Source organism: Microcaecilia unicolor, chromosome 12 (genome assembly GCF_901765095.1).
Source record: "Microcaecilia unicolor chromosome 12, aMicUni1.1, whole genome shotgun sequence".
NCBI lineage: Eukaryota > Metazoa > Chordata > Amphibia > Gymnophiona > Siphonopidae > Microcaecilia > Microcaecilia unicolor.
The window spans coordinates 102,508,983-102,526,393 of record NC_044042.1 but is presented as its reverse complement, the minus strand read 5'-3'; the positions used below and the strand labels follow the sequence as shown (position 1 = coordinate 102,526,393).

Here is a 17,411-nt window from a genome sequence, read left to right as displayed (position 1 = left end):
ACCAGTTATTGTTGTACATTTGTTGCCAAAACCTTTCCTTGTCAATCCATCCTCTAGTGATGATTGTTACAGGGTCTTGCTTTTTAGGCAGGCCCTTTTTTCGCCAGTGTAGGGATAGTGTCGCTTTATGATGATCCGACCAGGGGGTGGCAGACCAGTTGATATCAGAAATGTTGATGTTAAGGCTCATAGAGAATTTGTAAAAGATGATGTCAAGCGAGTGGCCTTTGTTGTGGGTAGGTTGTATAGGAGGGAGGTCAAGGTTGCAAAGATGAAGGAAATCCTTGCATTCGAGAGTGTGGGCAGAGTTGGGATCCTCTAAGTGTAGATTCAGGTCCCCAATTAGTAATACATTGGAATTGTTGATGTAGACATTTGATATAAAATCCATGAAAGTGGATTGGTTATTGTTCCAATTAGAGGGAGGTCTGTAGCATAGGATACAGGTTAGTTGGTCACATAACACGGGACTTTGAAGTTTGATTGACACAATTTCAAGTTGTGGCGTAATGGTTTCGGACATGGGTTCAGCGGAGAAGCTTGATTTGTAGATGAGCGCTATGCCTCCACCTCTCCTCTCCTTCCTGGTCCAATGTAAGATTTTGTAGCCAGGGGGGCATAGATCAAGCATGATGGGATCTTTTGGGTCACGGATCCAGGCTTCTGTGATGAGTAAGAGGTCCAGACTGTCTGATTTAATCCAGTCTGTGAGAATTTCTGTTTTGTTAACTGCTGATCTTGCATTGATGTATCCTACATGGATGGTTAGGTATGGTTCATCAGCTGTGATTGATGGAAGGATTTTGATTAGTTGTCTTGTTGTGGATGTTTTGGGTTTAGGTGAGATTGTTTTTGTTTTAAGCGGAGTCTGTCTGCTTGGTGATTGGTCTCTTTGGTTGTTGATGGTACGTGGGGATGAGGTTGGCTTGGTTGTTCTTTTGTGGTGGTGGAGAACTGGAATAACATTGAATTCCGAGGGGGTAGCGGTGAATGTTGCGTGGATGAACGTGAATGTGTGGATGAGGATGAGTATTTTTAGGAGGAACATGTTGGTAAAATGTTATGATTGTTTGGGGGATGTGTGAGTTAGAGGAAAATAAGAGGGGATGTGTGAGTTAGAGGAAAATAAGAGGGTAGTAGAGACAATATATTGAGTGATGGAACTATCAAGAATCACAATAAATATATATATTCTGTATAACTGGGACATGGGACTAGTAACCGTGACAAGATATAGTACAATATATACAATCAAATTATACACAATCGTCAAAAAGTTGAAAACCGTGTCAAAATATAAACATTCTTCGGCATTTATGGCAAATATGAGTGTTCAACAGTGCCCTGTAGCAGCATAGCATATACATTGTAGCATATATAGTGTCTAGAAACATTAGGCGATATAATAAAGCATCAGAGTATACATATACAGGTATACTGCGAGATATTGTGAAATATACAATCAGGATATTTAGATTTGTCTTGAGAGAAACAGGGAAGAGCAAAATGAGCAAAATAAACAGGAGCACAGGGAAGAGAGAAAAGGGCAGAGGCAGGATTGATCACAACAAGTATTGTGTCCAATTCTGGTCGCCGCATCTCAAAAAAGATAAAAAGGAATTAGAAAAGGTGCAGAGAAGGGCGACGAAAATGATAAAGGGAATGGAACGACTTCCCTATGAGGAAAGGCTGAGAAGGTTAGGGCTATTCAGCTTGGAGAAAAGGCGGCTGAGGGGTGATATGATAGAAGTCTACAAGATAATGAGCGGATTAGAGCGGACAAATGTGAAGCATTTGTTTACACTTTCAAACAACAACAAAACCAGGGGACACAAGATGAAGCTAGAATATGGTAGATTTAAAACAAATAGGAGAGAATTTTTCTTTACTCAGCATGTAGTTAGACTCTGGAACTCGTTGCCGGAGAATGTAGTGACAGCAGCTGGCCGTATGGAATTTAAAGGGGGTTTGGACAGATTCCTGAGGGAAAAGTCCATTGAACATTATTAATTGGGGGGGGGGGGGGGGGGGGGGGGGGTTGACGGGTTCTTGAAGCCTGGATTGGCCGCTGTCGGAGACAGGATGCTGGGCTTGATGGACCCTTGGTCTTTTTCTGGTATGGCGGTACTTATGTACTTATGTAATATTGAATAGCTCACTGCGCTATTAATTTAACTTTGCATGGAAGCCCTTTCCTAAACAGCATTGCTAAACCCCCTTTGTGCCCCTGCGAGGCCACTGTGTGACATTCCCCCACCCACAATCTTTGTAATTTAGCATGTTCTAGAGTGCTTAGCCATGTCTCGCAAACAGGCAATGTCTACTTTGTGTCTTTTTAAAGCGTGCAGAATTTTTGCACGTTTCACGGGGGTACTAATACGCCCAACGTTCCAGGATATTAACTATACTGGCATAATGCAGTTTTATACCTCACTCCAATGAATTTATGGGAATTTACTATCAATTGCATTGCTTCTGGTATTTGACTTAATGAGGATTTTTGTACCCTTTGAATCTTAAATTGAAAGTTTGCCCTCTTTCCCTGTAACATATCATTAACTGTGTGTCTTTTTAACCCCCTTATCCCCCTCAACCCTTCCCTGCTCTATCTGCGACCCGTTCCATCCCCCTCAACCCTTCCCCGCTCTATCTGCGACCCGTTCCATCCACCTAGGAATTATTCTGGTGGTGGAATTGGACCACGCAGCGTGCTTAGAGCCCCCACCTACTTTAGTGAGATACATAGTAAGAAAATATTATGGTTCATATACAACCTGGTCAACTTGTCCTTCAGGTCCCCTCTGTATTTGCTAACAATCCAAATTTGCAATTACACAGAGTCAATTAAGTTGTTATCTAGTAAATACTTTTTGGCCTCTGCCACCTTACTGAATGTTTGCCACGTGTCCTATACCAATATTCTCAGTCGTGCAGCGTATTGAATGGCAAAATGAATCTTCTTATTGACAAGAGCTGAGCAAATGGGGTGAAACTGCCTCCGTTGTTTTTGTACCTCTGCTGAGAAGTCTTAAAAAATCAGTATGTTTTTCCCGTTATACTTTAACGAGTCTCTCTTAATTCGGAAACCTTGTAAGATTTCTAACTTGTGCCTGTAGTTTAATATTTTCGCCACGACAACTTGCAGCCTGTTTTGGGTTTCCATTTTCTTGCCAATACGATGGGCCCTCTCAATCACCAGAGGACCCATGGTGTCACTTAAGGCCAGTTCTTTGGATAGCCACCTCTCCAACCATACCTCCAAATTGCATTCCGGGAGTGATTCAGCCAGTCCTCCTATCCGTACATTATTCCTACGGGAGCGGTTTTCTAAATCCTCCAGTTTGCTTGTTTGTTCACTTAATTGTTGCCGCAGGCTAGTGATGTCGGGGCCATATCCGCGCGAGTCGTCCTCTAAGGCTGCAACTCTGACTTCGGTGTCGTTTATGCGAGTCTTAGCCCATCAAGCACAGCCTGAAACCCTTCCAGTTTACGATCTAAAGTGGCCCATTTAGGCTCCCATGCCTTTGCTATGGCTGTGGTTGGTTGTTCTAGTTGCGTGTCAGTAAAAGTTGATGGCGCCAAGACTGCATCCTCGGCCATCTTGGATTCGCCGCCGCCGCCCAATCTGCTTTTTTCTTTTTTAACGGGTTTTTGTGCCATCGTAGCTGGGGAGCTTCTTAAAAATCTGTCCATGGAGAGTGTCCGTTCCCGTCTGGTAAGGCAAAATCCGAAGGTATTTACTGCTTACACCCGTTAATAGAGTGAGGGCTCCGGAGCTAACGCAAACTGCTGCTGCTTAGCTCATGGCACCACGTGATCCTTATCAAGGAGATTTAATAGACTGGAGTGGAAGTGAGCCTGTCTAATCCACTGTAAGTCTTTTAGATAATCTTTATTTCCACTCCCCCGCGTAGCCGTCATCGCCAAACACTCAAATCAGAGAGTTGATTGATCCACGTTGTCGTTCGCCATTGTTGGTCCCTTTGCAGCAAGTCCAAAGCTGTTTCAGTAGGATAGGTGTGACCCCTTTGCTGATGGCGCTGGCGGTGTGGCACCACTCGGACCAGTCTCACGAACACTGCCGACTGCTGCTCCTGTCGTCCGCCTCTCCTCTCCTCGTGCTCCCCAACTGTACAGCGGCGCTTCCCGTTCCTCTCCTCACTCCACTGCCTCGGGCAGGTGTCCGGCCGGTTGGAAGCTCCCTCCGCACTCAGCGGGATTCTTCCAGCTCTTGGCGTTGATCCGCCAGGCAGGGCGATGGGGGAGCCTCAGTCGGCGGGTTGGGAGCTTCGGTCAGCTCTTGGCGGCGGCACTCGGCGGTGTCCACCTGTTCGGCTGCGGCTGCGACCCTGGGCAGGGTGAGGGCCGTGTTCGGCACTCGGCGGTGACCACCTCTTGGCAGAATGCCTGGAGGAGGCTCCGGCCCACCTGTGCACTCCTTTTCCCCTCGAGGTGAGTCTGTCTTGTGTGGTGGCCGATCGACCCCTGTTCCTTCAACGTGGTGGCCGATCGACCCCTCGTTTCTGGCCAATTTCCAGTCCAGGTCACCGGAGCTAGCTGCTCTCGTGACCTTAGGCAGCGGCTATCTTATCTTATGATAAAACAGAGCAAAACAGGTGATCATAACCTCATGCATCTCGTGATCTTGTGGTCCCAGTGTTTCGCCAGGATAGCAATGCTGTAATATTTGTACAATTTCCAGCAGATAAGTTGGGTCAACTTAACTGTGCCTTTCCAACATCACAGCCAGCAATGAGGTGAGTCTGTATACACACATACACACACAGACACATATGTATATACGTTTGTATATGTGTGTATGCCTGTGTGGAATCATGATTGTTGAGTTTAATCATCACAACCTCATGGAGAGGGCCTGAAAGGCAATTAGGGAAGGGGGAAGAAGGTACAATACTGAATGATAGTTTGGAATGCCTAATATCATTGCATTGGCTCTGCTTGTTGCTGAAATACTATTCACATGAATGACACATTTACAGTATTGTATGCTGCATGACACAATGTGTGATGTGTATTCAGTACTTACTCTCATGCCTTCAAACCTGGAGAGAGCTCTGAGGGGTCTCAGGGCTCTTAAAGTTCTCAGAGACTTGATGGGGCCCAGCTCCGAGTATCCTAACCAGTTTGCTGTTAAACTGATCAGGGACACCTTAGGAAAGAAAAGAAAGGAATGAATACCTCATGCCCCCCATTACATAGAGAGTAGAGGTGACAGGCTCTGCGTCCTTGTGCCCATCCCTCGAAAACCTCCAGTTCTAGAGGTGACAGATTTTGTACCCCTGTGTCCATCCCCTGAGCCCTCCAGTCCTCAAAGTGACAGGCTCTGTATCCCTGTGCCTATCCCATGCTCCCTCCAGTCATAGCACAAGAGACCCTTACTTAGATATTTCATACCCAGATTCCATGAATGTCCCAATTTTATGTCAATACCCCCCACCCTTCAAGTAAACATACTTTCCATTCCATTCTATTCTCATTCCATTTTTGCAACATCCCTAGCAGAATGCCTTGGAATCCCTTGTTCACTCTTTTACTTCTCTAACAAACTCCAACTCAGGAACTAAACAGTAGTTTCCTGCAAAGGTTGATGTTGGGGATGGTGGTGATGAGGGCTGACCTTAAACATAGGACTGACCTTCTCTTCCAATAGCAATACGGAGGCCCACAGAAATGCATTTATTTTATTTATTGATTGCATTTATAACCCACCTAAGTGGGTTACAAAGCCCTAGGCAGAAGATCTGCTCCAGTTACTGAGAGCACTCGGCGGATTGTTATTTACCCACCCTAGGACAGTAATATTAACCATAGGTATTGTGATAATAAGAGGCTGTCCTAGCTGGGGCAGGCCACTAGATGGCGCTGTTCCCCTAAAAATATCCAGGATGTCCGGGGTAGGCCACTAGAGGTCGCTAGGACCGGGGAGAGCCCTGGGAGGTCCACAGGTGCAGGTGGCTATGGGCTGGGTCCTGTTTAGCTATTAATCACTTTATACCCCACCTGAGGGAGAAAGGAAGAGAGGAGAGCTGGTAACTGAAGAAAGAGGATCCTCCTGGAAAGAACTGGCTAAACTCTATGGACTTGTGGTGGACTGTGTGCTCAAGGAAGGAAAACAGGCTGGGAACCAGGTCACCCTGAGTGTGAAAGGATAACATGCTAATCTGCATACAATTTGCATACTGAGAACCAGCTCACCCTGAGTGAGAAAGGGGCCCAGGAGCTTGAGGTTGGATTGCTCAGGATGCTGGGAAGAGGCAGTTTGGAGTTCTGTTGAGAGTCCACAGGCCTGCTAGAGAGGTGGTGCAGAAGCCTCATCTTCACAAGTGGTGATAGTGGTAGGATCTGCACTGAGCTTCTACATGAAAGCAGACAGGTGTTCCAGAAGCCCGTTGAGGGAGCCAACATTAGCAAAAGCACTTTAATCACCTATCCTAGCTAAAGGGTACTTTTGGGGGGAGGTGAGGGTGGATACATAATATACTGGAGGCTTGGGAGTTGCTGTAGGGGATGGAGGAGGTCACAAACACACACACCCACAGGGAGGTGCAGCGCAAGTGTGGGGTGCCAGGAGAATAAACAGGCTGCACTTGGATTTGTTTTTGTGTGATTGCAGGCTGTACCCCATTGGATGGCCAGGAAGAATGGAGGCCTGAGAAGGGAGGAAGATCAAGCCTGAGTAAAGAAGGCCAGGGCTTCGGGAGCACTTGCCTAAGTCGGTTGCTGATCGAGAAAGAACAATAACAAAGATGGACATTGAGAACCAGGTTTTGGGACTTGCAGGGGATGAGGGTCAGAAGGGACCTACTGCAGGGAACCAGCCTGGGGGAGCACGGTATCGGTGGGCGCCCTAGTGAGGGGGAAGGGCCCGGACCATGTGAAGTGCTAAGAGAAGAGTCATCAGGTGACTTTCTCGGAGGGATCGTGGTGAGGTCGGATGCCCCAGGAGGTAGGAGGTGGCTGCAGTTGGAGGGTCAGAGAGGACCTGTTGCGGTTACGCACCTCAGGTCCCCGGGAAGGGGGGGAAGGGCCAAGCCATGTGAGGTGCTAAGAGAAAGATAAGGGACCTGGGTGAGCTAGGTGACCCCTCCCTCAGAGGGTACATGGTATCATTGGGCACCCAGGAGGTAGGAGGGGGCTGCAGGGGATAAGGGTCAGAGAGGGTCCACTGTGGTGAGAGCCCCTCAATGCCTAGTGAATGGGAAGGGCCCGGGCCATGTGATGTGCTAAGAGGGGGATGAGGAGCCTAGATGGGGTGGTGAGGCCCAGGGATAGAACAGGGATGAGCCTGAGAAAGAGTATGCCCCCCCTGTGTAGAATTGCTGCTCCTCAGTGGAGAAGAATTAAAGGGTTGCTGAGGGTGAGCAGCAATTAGTTTAAGGGTGGGGGTATGTGATAAATAAGAGGCTGTCCTAGCCGGGGCAGGCCATTAGATGGTGCTGTTCCCCTAAAAATGTCCAGGATGTCCGGGGTAGGCCACTAGAGGTCGCTAGGAGAATAGATGGAGGTCGCTAGGACCGGGGAGAGCCCTGGGAGGTCCACAGGTGCAGGTGGTTATGGGCTGGGTCCTGTTTAGCTATTAACCACTTTATACCCCACCTGAGGGGGAAAGGAAGAGGGGAGAGCTGGTAACTGAAGAAAGAGGTTCCCCCTGGAAAGAACTGGCTAAACCCTATGGACTTGTGGTGGACTGTGTGCTCAAGGAAGGAAAACAGGCTGGGAACCAGGTCACCCTGAGTGTGAAATGATAACATGCTAATCTGCATACACTTTGCATACTGAGAACCAGCTCACCCTGAGTGAGAAAGGGGCCCAGGAGCTTCAGGTTGGATTGCTCAGGCTGTTGGGAAGAGACTATTTAGAGTCTTGCTTAGAGGTTAGAGGCTAGTGAGACCTGCTGGAGAGTGGGAGTAGAAGCTTTATTTTCACAGTGTTTATATTTAACAGACTAGACTTCTTGAATTTCTCAGCTTTGTTAGCATATGAAATAAAGCAGTATGTGATCTTGCCTTCCTCTGGAAACCAAGCTCCTGTTCTCTTAAAGCAATAGATCCCAGATCTTCTGAGTAGTGAGGGAGGAAAGCAGCCACCCTTTTCACACATCTTATACAATCCTATCTCTTTTCAGAGGGGGAAAGGGGGTTATTCTAATTCCTTCCAGGCCCCAGTGAAGTTCCACCCTCTCCTTGTCTTCAAATCATAGAAGTAGACTCAGATGGGAAAATACAGGAGTGTGAAGAGAAAGACAATGCAAACTTACATCTACAATTAAGAAGTCCAGCCAGCACCAGGCATTGGTGAAGTAAACCTTGAAGCCATAGGCTATCCATTTCAGGAGCATTTCAACGACAAACACGTAGGTGAAGACCTTGTCCGTATACTCCAGGATGATGCGAATGGTTTTCCGCTGCTCGATATACACATCCTCAAATGCCTGGAATGGTACGAGGATGTATCACTTGCAAGAAAGAAACCTAGAGTACTAAAAAATAATCTGCATTCTTCCTGATAGAGGTGGTGCTTCAATATTGTGGACTTAATCACAAGGGGCTGGCAAGATCTGCAGGACTCCCAGGGGACCTGCCTGCTCCTGTACCTGGAAATTCCATGCCAGAGGCTGGGCATGGCCTGTTATTGAATTTCCGGGTTAAAGCTAGCGGTGATCAGCAAAGCGCTGATTGCCCCCGGCTGAATATCGGGCCTTCTATTTATATTTTCTAGTTCAACAAAGATTTCAACAGTAAAGACTCATTGTTCATTTCAGTTAAATGCATAGGGACCCTAAAGCACGGTAGGATTTGCAGTTACTGGTATGCAATTAATGCAAAGCCTTTGGGATTACAGGGGGCATGTTCAGCATCTGCCCTGCATTTACTTACCACACTGCATGGTAATGCTGACCCCCAGGTAAGTCCTGTTATGGGGGGTAGGTAGGGCTTTGAGGGTGGGAGTTTCCTGTGGGGGTGGGGCTTATTGAAAGGGCATGGATACTAGAGGGTCAGGTATCATCGGGGGAGGGGTTTGGTTAGTGGATCGAGAGGTTGGCTGTCAGATTGGGGGGGGGTAGCACCACCACATGAACTGTATCAGAATGCTGCACTATCAGACTGCGTGTAGCTGCGTCAACCACCTCAGGATTTTTACCACAAAGGCTGCCTTTTTAGCCCAGGAGACAGTAGCTCGGAGTCACGTTACTGTCTCCCGCATGGTAAATCCCGTGTTAGCTGCTTCACCCCCTATGTCTTTTAAAAATAATCCTGGTCAGATGTATCTATAATTTGGCTGCTTTAATTGCAAAAGAGTCAAAGCTATACCTGTAAAAAGAGAGTGTGGTTTGGGGAGGAAGTGGGTATAAGAGTTACAAGTTTCACTGCAAAATTCAGCATATAAGTGACAGCAGGAAAATAATACAGATTTTAAGTGGGGACAAAAGAACAGAAGAACTGGGTTAGCGCAAAAGTTCATCTAGCCCAGTATCCTGCTTTTAACAGTGGCCAATCCAGGTCACAGGTACCTGCAGGATCCCAAAAAGTAGCAAGACTCTGGAATCCCAAAGAGTACCAAGATTCATGCTCCGGATCCTAGGGATAAGCAGTGGGTTTCCTCCAGACTATGGGAACATTGGGCACTAATGGGTTAATGGACTTATGACATTTTCTTATCCGTTTAAAGTTATGTAGTGACCCCTGCTGATGACAATCGACTTCTTGAAATGCTTTTTGGTTTGACTTTGACTTGATAAATGTAACAGAAAGAAATCAGTTACCAGAGCTCCACTACTGAGCAGAATCATGAAGATAATGAAGGTCTCAAACCACTTGTGCTCAACGATTTTGAAACACCCCTTCCGGAGATTCCACCACAATTTCCCTGTCCCTAGGGTGACGTCAACTTTAAGGCAGGGGCATCTTCGCACACAAGCTGGAAAAAGCAGACTCATTGAGGTTTCACTGAATTCTGTTAGAGCAATCAATTTGTAATACACAGGGCCGCCGAGAGACTGAGCCCGGGCCCCGCCCCCCCCCCCCCCGAGGTAGTCATTGTTGCCCCCCTCCACCCTCGCGCAAGTTAAGTCAGACGAGGGCGGGACACAGGGAGGGAAGGCCCGAAGGGAGGCGATCTGCAGCTGCGCTTCTTTCAGGTGCAGCAAGGTCGAGGTGAGGCGCTATGATTTGAATTCAGGGGGGCCCGGCCCAGTATTGGACGGAGGGGAGCGGGTGAAGGGGACTGCAGAGCCAGGCCCCCCCCCCCCCCCCCCCCCCCCCCCCGTTGGAGGCCCGGGCCCAGGGAATTCTGTCCCCCTTGCTCCTCCCTCTCGGCGGCCCATCCTTTAAAGTGAAAAACATAAAAAAGTTACTGTAACTTTTACAGACTGCTTATGGACCCACGACATGAAAAATCAGCCATTCTCAACATTTAGGATCGGAGACTTTAGTCATCCTTTCCCAGACAGTCACCAATATGTTTAGTAAACAACTGCATAAAAGCAATACAGGATAAAAACCAGTTAAGAACATAAGTATAAATAAGCTTAAAATCACCAACTTATATAAGTAATCAAATAATGAGAATACCAATTACAAAAATAACTACATAAAAGTGATACAGTTAACCCCCCCCCCCCCCCCCCCCCCCGGAAAAAAGCAGAAGTGGAAATGAAACTAAAAATCACCAGCTCGTATAAAGAAGCAAACTCAGTCAACTAAAAAAACATACAAATGCTTAAGTGATTTAGCAAACTAGATGCTCCTTTATCTGTTCCAACCATCGTTGCCGATTTTTGAAGCTTTTTGAAAATTATTTTTAGCATTTTAAAGTAGCCTGAGCTCTTTTTCCAATAACATTCAGCAGGTCTCTCACTGAACATACAAAATTAGCCTTAAATGCATCTATAACATTTGGACTGGACGGACTAGTTGAAGTTTTAGATGTTTTTAAAGTCTTTTTTTTGTTGTTTTTAATGATCTGGTCGATATTAACAATGATTTAAGCAGCCAGAAACAGCTACTGACTGGATAAATCACTTCTTCAAGGATATCCACTCATTTTCAGTGGTACTAAACTGGATATCACCACAGACAATTAGCAGTTAGCACCTAAGTGAAAATGGGCTATTTTGGGGGCATTCCGAGGGTAGCGTCAACACTCAATATTGGTTAATGCCAATAGTCAGCACTTAACCGGTCAGGGTAACCACATAAATGGGACCGAATAAAACACAGTCCTATCTGGGGGGGTCCTTTTACCAAGCTACAGAAAAAAGAGCCCTGCAGTAGTGGAGGGGCCATTTTTCCTGTGCGCCAGGGCCCTTTTTACCACAGTGGGTAGAAAGCCCCCAAAATAAAATGGCTATGTGGTAAGAAAAAAATCTTACCGCATGACTGCGGTGTGGAGCCCTTACCACCACCCATTGAAGTGTGCAGTAAGGTCTCCCACCGTAACAGAGCACAATGATGCCCAATTACTGCTAGGTTACCAGCATGCTAATCATTTCTGGGGTTTCTTCCCCAGAAATCAAACAAAATAAAACATGGAAAAGAAAATATGATACCTTTTTTATTGGACATAACTTAATACATTTCCTGATTAGCTTTTGAAGGTTGCCCTTCTTCGTCAGATCAGAAATAAGCAAATGTGGTAGCAGATAGTATATATAAGTGAAACATCCAAGCATTTCTTTGACAGTCTGACAGGGTGGGAGGGTGGGGGTGGGTAGGAGGTTTGCATGGGGACATCAAAGCATTTCATTGATAGTCCAATAAAAAAAGGTATCATCTTATTTTCTTTTCCATGTTTTATTTTGTTTGATTTCTATTGATAACCTTTAAGAGTGGACTAACACAGCTACCACTCCTCTCTTCCCCAGAAATGGCACGCTTTCAGCCTGTAACTACTGCCAGTGGCCACATTGGGCTTACCGCCGCTCTGTAAAAGGGCTCTTATATGTGGTAACCCATGGCCGATTAAGTGGTGAATATCAACTTAATCGGCTGGCTCTATAAGAACCGGATAATCAATGCCGAAGCCTGGACATGAAGAGAATGAAGAGGGGACAGGGAGATGCAGATAGTTTTATGAAGCCTGGTTTATTAAGTTGGAATGTGAATGACTTAAGAATGTATAATGCTAGTTTTTGTGGAGAAGAAAGTGGGAATGAGAACCAGGATCTCCGAAGACAGGACCATAGCAGAAGTATAATGAAACAAAGTTTATTGAAAAAAACAAGATGACTCAACACAATGTTGTGTTTCGGCCAAAAGGCCTACATCAGGAGTCTATGGATTAAAACCAATATATAAAAAATGAAATTCAAATAAAAGCAAAGGCTCAAATGACAATAAAAAATAAATAGTAGATCCAAGATGGCTGACTGAACTGGTCGTAGGTCGCCACACTCTGATTATTTCCTCTTTTTTACTCCGCTAAAATGCCAAAGCATAGAGGGAAGTCTACAGCCAATGTTCCCCCAGGTCAACTAACCTCAATGCCGACTGGCCCTCTTGATGCTTTTGTGTGGCGACCGGAGGTTTCGGGTAGGTCGGAGGGCAGCACGCTGACAGCGTCCGGAAAGAATGGAGGATCCCAGACGCCGTCTGTGCATGAAGTCACCCTTAGCCCCGACAACCCCAGGCTGTTTCCTCTCCAATTCTTTTTTTTTTTTTTTTTTAATGTTTTTATTAACTTTTCTTTAACATTGCATAACAGCATTTTAAACAGCACAATATTCTAGTCATCAGCTCATAAAACAACTTCAAATTTCCCCATTCCCTCCCCCTCCCCCCTCAGAGCATCTCAGGAATATATCAGTCTCTTCGTGTACTATAAGACCCCCAATGAGCAGATCACAGGTATTTCCTCTCCAATTCTGGCGTTGTTTCCGAAGCTCCCAGGAACTGATTTAGCAACGGAACTTCAGGGGGAGGGAGATCTTTCAACGGAGAGTAGTGGAGCGGAAGGTTTTGGGAGCTCCCGATTAACCCTGGAGGGTAATGTTCAGCTAGCAAGAGGAGGCATGGCTGTCACGGGGAGTACAGAAACAAAGGCTACGTTGGCTGAGTAGAAGCAAAAACAAGGTACTTTAACTTTTCTTCAAGATAAACCAGCGGAGATTACCCTGGAAAGTTTGTGGGGGTTAATTGTTAACTTGGGGAAAGTATTATGTCCACAAATTCAGGACTTGGAGACACGAGTCAAAAACTTAGAAAAATCTGTTGAATCTGTAGAAGGAGAGAATAAAGACTTATTGGGGAAATTTGGACCTTCAGTATAAAGAATAGATAAAATGAATGATTTGCAAATAAATATGATAAAAGATCTTACTAATATAAGAAAATTGAAAATCTGGAAAACTCTCAAAGGGCTAATAATATACGACTATTGAATTTCCCAAGAACAATAACTATCACTCCAAGAGAGATGTTAGCCAGATATATGAAGGAAATATTGGGATTTACAGAGGGGAATTTTCCTCCAATGAGTCAAGTTTACTATTTACTACAACGACTACCAAGGGCAACCATTGGATGTCTCAGCGATTCTGGAGGCACCAACAGAGGACTTAGTAACTTCAGGAACATTGTTAGTGACTCTAGCTATGTCAATTGATAAAGTTTTGGTTATGAAAAAATTCTTTAAAAATAAAGAGAGAGAATTTTTAGGTCTAAAAGTCCGTATTTTTCCCGACGTCTCTAAGGAGACTCAAAAGAAGTGTAGGCAGTTTTTGTTACTGAAGCCAGGAGTTCTCCAGCTGGGTGCAACATTCTTTTTGCGATATCCCTGTAAGTGCATTGTTTGCTATCAATCAGTCAAGTATGTATTTTTTTGAGTCTGTACAACTCAGTGAATTTATAACAGCTAAAAAAGAATTGTTGGATCGAAGAGAATGAGCTCGTATATGGTAGAATGAGAAACCTCTTTTGACTGGTTTAGTTTTCCTAATATTTTTCTTATGATATTTTCTACATATTGTTATATCTTGCATCAATATTGAGGATTTGTGTGTACTGACTCAGGAAATGTTACTTTTATGTATTATTGCTTATAATTTCCTCTTTTTTTTCTTGACGAATGTACCTTTTCTATCACAAGTGTTTAATGCTTGTTATAATGTGAAAGTTAATAAATAAAATAAATAAATAGTAAACAAATTATGAACACATGGGATTAAACAGTAATATACAGTGAAAATGTATGTAGTTGCAACACACAATTATAAGTATTTGATAAATAAAACAGGATAAAACATGATGAAAATGCAACATAAAAGGATTTGTTATACATAAAAAAAACATGATTAAACATAGTTGTGGCAAAAAGATATTAATCTTACATGAATAAAACATGACACATCTGCATGTGCAAATATATATATATATATTTAAAAAATTCAGACGGTTTAAATATAATAGAAATAAATGGTCATAATGGAATGCAAAAACAATTGGTAAAAAATATTTAAACAAAAAAAGAAAAATGAATAATAAAGCAAAAGAAATAAAAGAAATGGTAATAAGTGTGGAGGAGTGGCCTAGTGGTTAGGGTGGTGGACTTTGGTCCTCGGGAACTGAAGAACTGAGTTTGATTCCCACTTCAGGCACAGACAGCTCCTTGTGACTCTGGGCAAGTCACTTAACCCTCCATTGCCCCATGTAAGCCGCATTGAGCCTGCCATGAGTGGGAAAGCGCGGGGTACAAATGTAATTAAAGTAAAAAAAATAAAAATATCAGAGTGTGGCCTTAATGAATTTCTTGCTAAAAAAATTAAATCATAAACTTACATGTGTTTGACCAAATAGAGTGGAATCTAGATAACCTTGAACAGTATATTTGAAAGAAATATAGAATATAACCTAGATAAATACGTGTTAAAAAGGAACGTAGTATAAAAATCAAATGGTCTGTATTAGTCACGGAGAAATACACTCTGAAGAGACTAACCTGTATGTCTGATTAGAGATACAAATCTGGAAGTAGCAACGATAGATTATAAAGGTCTAAAAAGATGAAAACACAAATACTGAAAAATATACCATAATATATGGAAAACAATGGTATGCTGTGGTGTGTATAAAAGAAGAGCTACTCAAAAATGCCAGATGTAAATGACACAGCGGGAGCAACCAAAAAGGGTCAGATAAATAATTACATATTGAGGTGACACAAAAATTGTGAACGGTATGGAAAAAGTGAACGCACGCCGTGAAAACTATAAAACTATATAAATATATAGAGCGGGAGCCATTAAAGTAAACAGAGCAAAAACAAAAGGGTCTGCGCTCGGGTACAAGGTATCTGGTGATGATGTAACATAGTAACATAGTAGATGACGGCAGAAAAAGACCTGCATGGTCCATCTAGTCTGCCCAACAACATAAACTCATATGTGCTACTTTTTGAGTATACCTTACCTTGATTTGTATCTGTCATTTTCAGGGCACAGACCGTGTAAGTCTGCCCAGCATTATCCCCGTATATGATGTAAACGGAACAAGGCAACATGCTCTGACAGTGCGGCGATGTGCTATGTGGCAACTGAGGTAAGATTATAGCGATGTGCGCTAAAATTTATTTATTTATTTGTTACATTTGTATCCCACATTTTCCCACCTATAAAAAAATAAAGACAATAGATGACATAAGCAATGTGGCAGATCAAGTGAAAATGTGAATAAAGTTAAAAAGTGACAGAAAACGGAGGGAATGAAGTTTAATACATTTGTCTTCCCTTTAAAAAGACTGTTGATGTAAAGTATGGCTGAATAGCGAGTAAGGCAATGAAGTCAGCAAATGTCAAAAAACAGCTGATGGGCTGGGAACGCTTTTAAAAGAAAAAAGTTTGCGAAAACCAAGGGACATGCACAACAACTAATGAAACTGTAAATAAATTTCACACAAAATATGTAACGGAGTGGAGGAGTGGTCTAGTGGTTAGGGTGGTGGACTCTGCTCCTGGGGAACTGAGTTCAAATCCCACTTCAGGCACAGGCAGCTCCTTGTGACTCTGGGCAAGTCACTTAACCCTCCATTGCCCCAGGTACAAATAAGTACCTGTATACAATATGTAAGCCGCATTGAGCCTGCCATGAGTGGGAAAGTGCAGGGTACAAATGTAACAAAAAAATATATAATGAGAAAATTAACCATGCAGAAATGTGATCTGAAAAAATTGTGTGTTAAAAAACCTGTGGCGGGTTATATTTTAGGATATCTGACGTACCAGCAGTAACCAGTGAATGGATGATGGATGGATGAATAAAAGTAATGTAGACATACCTCAAACATGGCTGAGAGGTTAAAGGTGAAATTAAAGGTGAAACTGAAATGAACAATGTTTGAAAAAAGTAGTGTGGAGAATATAAAAAAACTGTGTGAATGAATGTGTGAGTAAGTGATCTTGAGGAGACATTTTGAAAAGCAGCCACAAGGGTTTAAATCTTTCGTACTGTATCTTGCAGTCTCTAAAAATAAAGTAATGAAAATATCTTGTGAACGGTGAAATTTAATGTGAAGCTGAAATAAACAATGTGTGCAAAAAGTAACGTTGAATATATGAAAAATGTTTGAAAAGCAGCCAAAAGGGGTTTTGATGCTAGTTTTTGTCATATGGTGGTTGGATTTGATTTTATGTGAGTTGGTGTTTTATATTTTTGTGTATTGGTGATTTGTATGTAATATTGTACACCGCTTAGAATGGTAGATTATATAGTCTAGAAATCTGAGAAATAAATAAATAGATGATAGGCTACAAATGTTGGGGGGGGGGGGGGGGGAGAGGGAAGATGCTGAGCTACAAAGGTGGAAGGAGGGGAAATACTCCCCTCTCTCCCTCTCTCATCTTTCACTTTCCAACCTACAAAAATATAAAATATAAGTCAATACTGAACAAAGGCTTTTCATCTTGGTTCTAAATGGTGGAACTCTATAAGAGTTATCAACAATTATCTGACCTTCTGCAAATTTCTTAAAACCTTCTTTTTTAAAAAGTTTCTATTGCAAGATGTCTAATCCTATTTACATATAGAGGTACGTTTACTAAGGCACATTAGCGTTTTTAATGTGCCTTTAAAGTTAAGAACATTAAACACTAATGTGCCAATGCATTCCTATACGCACATTAACGTGTTAAAAATGCTAACGCACCTATAGGGGGCCTTTGTAAACACAGGTCATAATGACTATAACTTTATCATTTGCCTGTCATGCCTAACTACTCTTGTAATCCACATGTTCTTTTCATTGTAATACTTTAATTGTACGATAGCCACATTGAACTGATAATCTTATTTCAGATAATGTGGGCTATAAATACCAATCCATAAATAAATTTGTTTTTGGACTAACCATTATGTAATCTGCCGTGAACCTCAACTGGTAAAGTGGAATATAAATGTCCA

At 43.4% G+C, this 17,411-nt stretch overlaps 1 protein-coding gene across 2 annotated transcripts in view; it reads right to left on the bottom strand.

The window, feature by feature from the left end:
- Window positions 1–17,411, bottom strand: part of LOC115482281 (sodium channel protein type 4 subunit alpha-like) — a 295,820-nt gene that overhangs the window by 28,073 nt on the left and 250,336 nt on the right. For both annotated transcript variants that reach the window (XM_030221948.1, XM_030221947.1), the window contains 3 exons: window positions 9,785–9,939; window positions 8,279–8,452; window positions 5,048–5,170 (listed from right to left, as the gene is read on the bottom strand). In XM_030221948.1, coding sequence (XP_030077808.1) covers window positions 5,048–5,170; window positions 8,279–8,452; window positions 9,785–9,939 — 452 coding nt within the window. The remainder of the gene's footprint in view (window positions 1–5,047; window positions 5,171–8,278; window positions 8,453–9,784; window positions 9,940–17,411) is intronic.